The sequence below is a fragment of the Coffea eugenioides genome, chromosome 3 (genome assembly GCF_003713205.1).
Source record: "Coffea eugenioides isolate CCC68of chromosome 3, Ceug_1.0, whole genome shotgun sequence".
NCBI classification, from domain to species: domain Eukaryota; kingdom Viridiplantae; phylum Streptophyta; class Magnoliopsida; order Gentianales; family Rubiaceae; genus Coffea; species Coffea eugenioides.
Window position 1 is genome coordinate 31,338,097 of NC_040037.1, and position 8,445 is coordinate 31,346,541.

At 36.9% G+C, this 8,445-nt stretch overlaps 1 protein-coding gene across 1 annotated transcript; it reads right to left on the minus strand.

Moving 5' to 3' along the window:
* Positions 1-3,577: 3,577 nt before the first annotated feature.
* LOC113766409 (glutathione S-transferase U17-like) lies at positions 3,578-4,813 on the minus strand. The gene is made up of 2 exons (XM_027310603.1): positions 4,496-4,813; positions 3,578-3,958 (listed from the first exon to the last, which is right to left on the minus strand). The coding sequence occupies exons 1-2, from the start codon at positions 4,811-4,813 to the stop codon at positions 3,578-3,580; spliced, it is 699 nt and encodes a 232-aa protein (XP_027166404.1).
* Between the last annotated feature and the right edge of the window lie 3,632 nt (positions 4,814-8,445).

Below are 8,445 nucleotides of genomic sequence, written 5' to 3' on the forward strand. Positions count from 1 at the left end.
GACTGTCCAGGGTTGGTCTTCATTGACTGTTGGTTCCTACTCCCTTCTCGAGGTAGGACTGAGCAATTAGCGATCTGATGATCTGCACTCCCACAACTTAGGCATTTCCTCGCTTTCTTCTAGCAAATATCCTCCGTGTGATTCGGCTTCCCACAGTACCCGCAGGGACCACGGGAAACAGAGGCCGAGCCTCCCTGTGGGACACCTCTTGACATCCCTGGTAGTCGTACTCCTCCAGTTCCCCTTGCAAACTTAGGAGGTATTCTTATCCCCTTGCCCTAAACTATTTTCAGGAATAGCCCTTTTCTTTGCTTGAAAATTTCTAACTTGTAATCTCGCATTTTCTACTCGCAGGGCTTTTTCCACAGCATCACTAAATGTGTTAATCTGGCTACCGCTAGATCCTTTTGAATCTCTACATTCAGCCCCTGAACAAATCGCCTTATTCGCCTCTGCTCAGTCACAATAAGTTCGGGAGCGAACTTAGATAATCTAGTGAAGTGGCTCTTGTGAGAACCCGTAAAACCCTAATTATTTTCCTAGGGTTTATTTCCCCTTAATTGCATGTTTTCTGCATTTTCGGGCCTAGGAATATTTTTCTGGTAGATTTTATGAGTAATTATAGTTTTTAGATGATTTTTCTAGTATTGGTGAGTTTTTAGAAAATTAAGAATATATTTTGGACGTGGGACCCACTAGTGCGAAAAGTTTGGAAAAATTCGGCCAATAAGGTTAAGTTTCGGATACAGTGAAAATTTTATCGGGTGTTAAAAGATAAGTAGTGTGTGTGAAGTGATTGATGTGAGAGAGAGAAAAGAATGATAAGGATGCATTTATGGAGGTGACAAGTGTCACCTTCCCATTTGTTGGACTTTAAGAAACACTATTCACTTTCTTGACTTTTTTTGACCAAAGGTTTAAATATCAAAAAAATGCACAAAAATCACCATTTTCTTACCTCTTATGGCCGGCCCTCTCCTTGCAAAGAAGAAAGGAATTTCTTCAACTCTCAAGCTTCCATTTCACTCAATCTTGCAAGAACAAAAGCCTACACTAGATTCTATTCCATAAAAACCTTTCTTCTAGTGCTTGTAAGTGTATTAGTGAGGTTGTTTTGAAGCTCTAAGGTGGCCAACCTCTCTATCTCTCTTAATTTCTTGGTAAGTGATGCTTGAACACCCTACTACACCTAATGATGGTTATATTATGCTTAGAAGTGGCTTGAGTGTTGGATTATATGATTTATTTCTTGGTTTGGCTTGATTTGGTGAAGTTTTCCATTTTATGATGAATTTTCTGGTTTCATATGATTTTGATGTTTTGGACTAGTATGATGGTTGGTAATAAGGGGCTTTGGCTCTAGTAGGTGTGAATTGTTGTTAAATGCAATCAATTTTGGATTTGGAATGAAATGTGAAAAGTTAGGGTTCTTGAACCCCTATTCTGTCCGAAATTTTAGGTCATAGCTAGAGGCCGAATTGGACTTTGCTCAAAACATGAAAGTTGTAGGTATTGATGAGTTTAGTGTGCCTGCAAAATTTCAGGGAAATTGGACAAGTGTAGAGTGAGTTATGCCGTTTTTACTGTTGCTGTTTTTGGTGCACAGAATGTCTGAACTGCGATAGTAATTGCCTGTTTTGACTGGAATTGGTTTGGATTTTGAAGTTGGTGTCTTCTGATGAAATGTAGCTGAATGTCTTAGCTAACATATTCCTTTGGAATTTCGGCATTTGGACTTGTATGGACTGAGATATACCGATTACAGTTTTCTGCGTTTTGCAAACCTGTTTTGGGAATTCTGGAATAGTATTTCGTATATTTGACCTAGTTGTGTTAGGAACTGGATTGAGTGACCTTCTACATTGTTGTAGCCCTGTTTCATAGCTTCGAAACGGTGGGTCTTACACCCCTAACCGATAATTGTAGTGAGAGTTGTGCCATTACCGCATTATGACGTCAAAACCGGTTTTCTTATCAAGGCCAACATTAAAGCCTTTCTTAATTTCTGGTTTGCTTTCATGCTTGTATATGTTTATAAAACCCTATTGGGGTTGTGAATTGGTGTTGTTTATGGCTTGGTATGGTTTCTTGTTTTCTGATATTGTGAGCTATGGAACGGCTCTTGACATGAAATGCTTATATGTGTGTTGTTGGATTGTGATTGAAGAAAAATAATGAAGCCTTATGGCTGGAAAATTTGGTAAACACAAAGGGCATGCTGCCCGAATTTTTACTCGAGATTTAGAAAACTATATTCTCGACTTGAGTAAAGGTTAAGTATTTAACCCTTGAATTTTCATGCATGAAACCCTATTGGGCGATAATTGGTTTGACTTTATGACTCGTTATCGAGTCTTATGGTATTTGTTTACATGTTCTAGGGCGTGACGATAGCTCACGACATTCTCCTGACGGAAGTGCATGAAATAGCACTTAATTGATTGGTGAGTGTACTACTCACTTGTGTGCTATTATATGGCTTTGATATTTGAACTTGAGATGTTGTATGTTAATGGATTGATGTGAGAGTGTACTTTATCACTCTCACTTATTGTTTCACATGTTATTGAAAAGTTATTGGAAAGTTATTGGAAAGTTATATGAACTGATATATGAAATGAAATACATGACTTGATATCGATTGGACAAGTATCCAACGACTACAAATGTTATCATTGAGCTCAACCCCTTTGGTAGTTGATTGAATCGAGCCGACAAGGGTTTGGTCGTGACAATTAATGAGCCTTGGGTAAAGTTATAAGGAATCTTGTAGTATGAGAGACTCTTGATTCCGGTATACTCGAGTAATACCACAGTGCAAGTGTTTGGAGTGCGGGCCCGGTAGGGGGATGTTTGGTGGAAGGAATGGGAGAGAAGAGGAGTCTACGGTTGGTCACTCTTCAACATTGACGGAGAGTCAATGAGGTTGGATCAAGACATAAGCGTGGAAATGGGCTCTTGAGAGCCGACCGTATCCTTTCACTGATTTACTTTACTTCGAAATTGCATACTTGAATTGAATGGTTTTGCTTATGTGATCTTAATTGCTATTGTGATAGTTGCTCACTGAGCTTTAGCTCACCCCGTTCCTTTTGTTTTCCTTAAAGGAATATGACACTTTTGGAATGAATTTTGATAAATGGTTGCCAAATGAACTAGATGAATGACTCTTTTGTATTGTATATAAAATGGGACCCTAAATGTATCATTAGGGCCGTTTTCACTTTTGTCTTGGCAAACCATATATGTAGCGACTTTTGTATCACTTTTAAATGTCATTTTTGGTTTGTAAAGGCTAAATGTTATGGGGTATATGTAATTCGATGTTTGGTTGGGTTCGGACGAGTCGGTTACTATTCATGGCCGACTCCGGGTTTCATTTTCTTTTATTTTGGGTTATTTTGCCCTTTTGCCTTATTTGCGCGTGTTAGAAGTTCCGGAACGTGAAAGATCGCTCTAATCTGATCCGTAGTCCTGGCGAGAGCTGGGCAGGCAGTCCGCTAACCTCTTTGGTTCGCCTTAGAGGAAAGTGGGGCTGTCACAATCATTCATGGGCTCATTAAAAGATGCGCCTTTTTCACTTTGAAGAAGCATCAGCAGCAGCAGCGGCCCTAGCTTGCATTTTCATAAAGTTAACGAGTTCCTCAGGCTCGGGTATAACACCATCAACCGCTTTATTAGAAGTAAACCTCTCAGCCCATCCCACCAGGCCTGCTATCTTGGTTTCGTCCAGTATTTTCAAACCTGTTATTATTTCTCCAGCCCTTTCCCATCCCAAGTAGCAACCCAGAACAATATCAAGGAAACCTAATTTTTCTCCACCAAAGAAGCCCTTCCCTTTGCTTGAATTCACAAATGCATCCTCCAACAATTTTATGCCTTCAAATACTTTCTCCGCTGCAGCTGCTTTTGACTGCTCGTCCGTTGCATTTATAAGATTCCGCACCAATGGAGACCACTGCCACATTTATTAAACCCATTGACTCTTTTTCTTATAATGTAGTAGTACTACATGATAACTGAAGAATATACAGAAAAAGTATTATATATATATATATATATATATAAGATAAAAAATTTCAGTGACCACTAAATTATTGATCGGGTCATATTTTGGCCATCAAATTATTTTTCGCCAGTAATTGACCACTAAACAATATAATCAATAAATCCATGACCATTTGGTTGATAATTGTTCTTAATTTGTGAAATTAACAATTAATCTATGAAATAAGATCGTGTAGTTGTTAGATAAAATTATCCCCATGCCTTGCCACATGTACTACTAATTTCACAGATTAAGAGTAATTATTAACTAAATGGTCATGAGTTTATTGATTAAGTTGTTTAATGACCAATTATTAATAAAAAATAGTTTGATCGTTAAAATATGATCCGATCAATAATTTAGTGGCCACTGAGATTTTTTGTCATATATATATATGATGTTGAAAAGAGAGGAGTGAGTGATGAAGCAGAGAACTTTTAGTGGTACCTTTTCATCAATGTAAGCGGCCCAAAAGCGAGCTGTGGCGCGATCATAGGGATCAGCAGGAAGGAGAGAGGGAGGACCAGACCAGACCTCATCAACGTAGTGCACAATCACAAGTGACTCGGAGATGGGCTGATCACCATGGATGAGTACTGGGACCTTCTTGTGAACAGGATTAGATTTAAGAAGGAGCTCGCTTTTCTCTGCCAAGTTTTGTGGGATGAATTCATAGTCTATTGACTTGAGGTTGAGGGCAACCTGAACCCAGTTCACGAATGGGCTCGGACGTGCACCAAGAAGCTTTACATCACTTGCTGCCATGGCTAGTTTTCTCTCGAACCCTTTTTCTTTTTTCAAATCTTTTTAGCACAAAAATAAGCTAAAAATTTCACTTTGCAGAATAGTTAGGGGATGAAGTTCTTGAAGTATATTTAGTACTATTTATAGGAGCTACGAAGCTTGCAAGAGACGTCGGATTGGTGGTGAGTACCTGTTCTTTAAAGTTTCAAGAAAATTTTGACTTTGCTGCTGGACGACAACTAATGATGGAATATTGGTAATATTTGAGTCAAGATTTGGTCAGTCAAAAATTTTTTTTTTCTGGGGATATTATTCTGTCAGCAATGACGATCTGTATCAGGAATTGGCGGATGCGAATGCAATTACGTTTATTTCACGGTTGACAAAACGATCAGTAGGACACAGAAAACGGTGATGCTTCTTCCCCAGCTTAGGTTCATTTTTGTTTTTATTTTTATTTTATTCATTATATCAAAAGGCAAAGAAGTATTCTGGGCTTTTTTTTTTTGGGCTAGCTAGAGCCCGAAGGTTGACGTTGATGCCGAAGCTTGGAATACTGCATAAAACTTTTATCCCTTTTTACTCCCGGACAATTGACTGAGCCCAAAACAAGAAAAGCCACTAAATTAAATTGTCATGGAAATTAAAAAGAAAAAATATATATATACGATTTTAGAAAGTGAATCATCAAAATATTACTATTGTACTGTACAATTAAAACTTGAGTTTTGAGAGTATCAGTAGCGGGTTCATTAAACAACGGAAATCTCTCGTATCAATCTGATGTACTGTAATGGAAGAAGATCCCTTCTTTTTTGTGTCCAGCGTTTTTTTTTTTTTTTTTTTTGTGGTTTGATCACCAGTACGGCACCGTGCGCAAAAGACAAAAGATTGGAATCTAGTTATATCTATGTTTGGAAGAAAGAAATTTTAAAGTGAGAGGAGAAGGGATGACAATTGAGTAGTTTGTAGTCCGCTTAATGTGTGTCAAAAAACCTATCAATAAATTGTAACATGTTTAAAATAAGTATTGGTATTTTATATAAGGAAAAATTGTCAAATTAGTCCCTCAAATGTTTGGAAAAAAAATACCTTTTTGTCCATCACATTCAAAATCAGTCCAAGTAGTCCCTTATAGATAAATTTTTGCCAATTTTTTCTCAAAGCTCATTTTTGCTCAATTTTTTTGACCAAAAAACCTCACAGTCCATAATTTCAAGGGCAAAATGAAAGCAAAATTTGTTTCCTTCTTTCTCAGACAGACTCGCAATAGTCAAATGGATTCAAGCCTTTACTTTTCTTCTTTATGTGTGGTGATTCGCAATATTATGTGTGGTGATTCACCAATGTTATGTGTTAGATAGACTATTATTATGTGTCACCAATATTATTTGTCCATCACATTCAAAATCAGTCAAAGTAGTCCCTTATAGATAAAATTTTGCCAATTTTTTCTCAGGGCTCATTTTTGCTCAATTTTTTTGACCAAAAAATCTCACCGTCCATAATTTCAAGGGCAAAATGGAAGCAAAATTCGTTTCCTTCTTTCTCAGACAGACTCGCAATAGTCAAATGGATTCAAGCCTTTACTTTCCTTCTTTATGTGTGGTGATTCGCAATGTTATGTGTGGTGATTCACCAATGTTATGTGTCAGACAGACTATTATTATGTGTCACCAATATTATTTGTCCATCACATTCAAAATCAGTCAAAGTAGTCCCTTATATATAAATTTTTGCCAATTTTGTCTCAGAGCTCATTTTTGCTCAATTTTTTTGACCAGAAAAACCTCACAGTCCATAATTTCTAGGGCAAAATGGAAGCAAAATTCGTTTCCTTCTTTCTCAGACAGACTCGCAATAGTCAAATGGATTCAAGCCTTTACTTTCCTTCTTTATGTGTGGTGATTCGCAATGTTATGTGTGGTGATTCACCAATGTTATGTGTCAGACAGACTATTATTATGTGTCACCAATATTATTTGTCCATCACATTCAAAATCAGTCAAAGTAGTCCCTTATAGATAAATTTTTGCCAATTTTGTCTCAGAGCTCATTTTTGCTCAATTTTTTTGACCAGAAAAACCTCACAGTCCATAATTTCAAGGGCAAAATGGAAGCAAAATTCGTTTCCTTCTTTCTCAGACAGACTCGCAATAGTCAAATGTATTCAAGCCTTTACTTTCCTTCTTTATGTGTGGTGATTCGCAATATTATGTGTGGTGATTCACCAATGTTATGTGTTAGATAGACTATTATTATGTGTCACCAATATTATTTGTCCATCACATTCAAAATCAGTCAAAGTAGTCCCTTATAGATAAAATTTTGCCAATTTTTTCTCAGGGCTCATTTTTGCTCAATTTTTTTGACCAGAAAATCTCACCGTCCATAATTTCAAGGGCAAAATGGAAGCAAAATTCGTTTCCTTCTTTCTCAGACAGACTCGCAATAGTCAAATGGATTCAAGCCTTTACTTTCCTTCTTTATGTGTGGTGATTCGCAATGTTATGTGTGGTGATTCACCAATGTTATGTGTCAGACAGACTATTATTATGTGTCACCAATATTATTTGTCCATCACATTCAAAATCAGTCAAAGTAGTCCCTTATAGATAAATTTTTGCCAATTTTGTCTCAGAGCTCATTTTTGCTCAATTTTTTTGACCAGAAAAACGTCACAGTCCATAATTTCTAGGGCAAAATGGAAGCAAAATTCGTTTCCTTCTTTCTCAGACAGACTCGCAATAGTCAAATGGATTCAAGCCTTTACTTTCCTTCTTTATGTGTGGTGATTCGCAATGTTATGTGTGGTGATTCACCAATGTTATGTGTCAGACAGACTATTATTATGTGTCACCAATATTATTTGTCCATCACATTCAAAATCAGTCAAAGTAGTCCCTTATAGATAAATTTTTGCCAATTTTGTCTCAGAGCTCATTTTTGCTCAATTTTTTTGACCAGAAAAACCTCACAGTCCATAATTTCAAGGGCAAAATGGAAGCAAAATTCGTTTCCTTCTTTCTCAGACAGACTCGCAATAGTCAAATGTATTCAAGCCTTTACTTTCCTTCTTTATGTGTGGTGATTCGCAATATTATGTGTGGTGATTCACCAATGTTATGTGTTAGATAGACTATTATTATGTGTCACCAATATTATTTGTCCATCACATTCAAAATCAGTCAAAGTAGTCCCTTATAGATAAAATTTTGCCAATTTTTTCTCAGGGCTCATTTTTGCTCAATTTTTTTGACCAGAAAATCTCACCGTCCATAATTTCAAGGGCAAAATGGAAGCAAAATTCGTTTCCTTCTTTCTCAGACAGACTCGCAATAGTCAAATGGATTCAAGCCTTTACTTTCCTTCTTTATGTGTGGTGATTCGCAATGTTATGTGTGGTGATTCACCAATGTTATGTGTCAGACAGACTATTATTATGTGTCACCAATATTATTTGTCCATCACATTCAAAATCAGTCAAAGTAGTCCCTTATAGATAAAATTTTGCCAATTTTGTCTCAGAGCTCATTTTTGCTCAATTTTTTTTACCAGAAAAAGCTCACAGTCCATAATTTCAAGGGCAAAATGGAAGCAAAATTTGTTTCCTTCTTTATCAAACAGACCCGCAATAGTCAAATGGATTCAAG

Excerpts from the sequence above, each read along its gene's own strand:
- LOC113766409 (XM_027310603.1), bottom strand. The coding sequence starts at position 4,813 with ATGGCAGCAAGTGATGTAAAGCTTCTTGGTGCACGTCCGAGCCCATTC. Across the intron at positions 3,959-4,495 it reads CCGCTTACATTGATGAAAAG|TGGTCTCCATTGGTGCGGAA; the intron begins GTACCACTAAAA and ends TAAATGTGGCAG.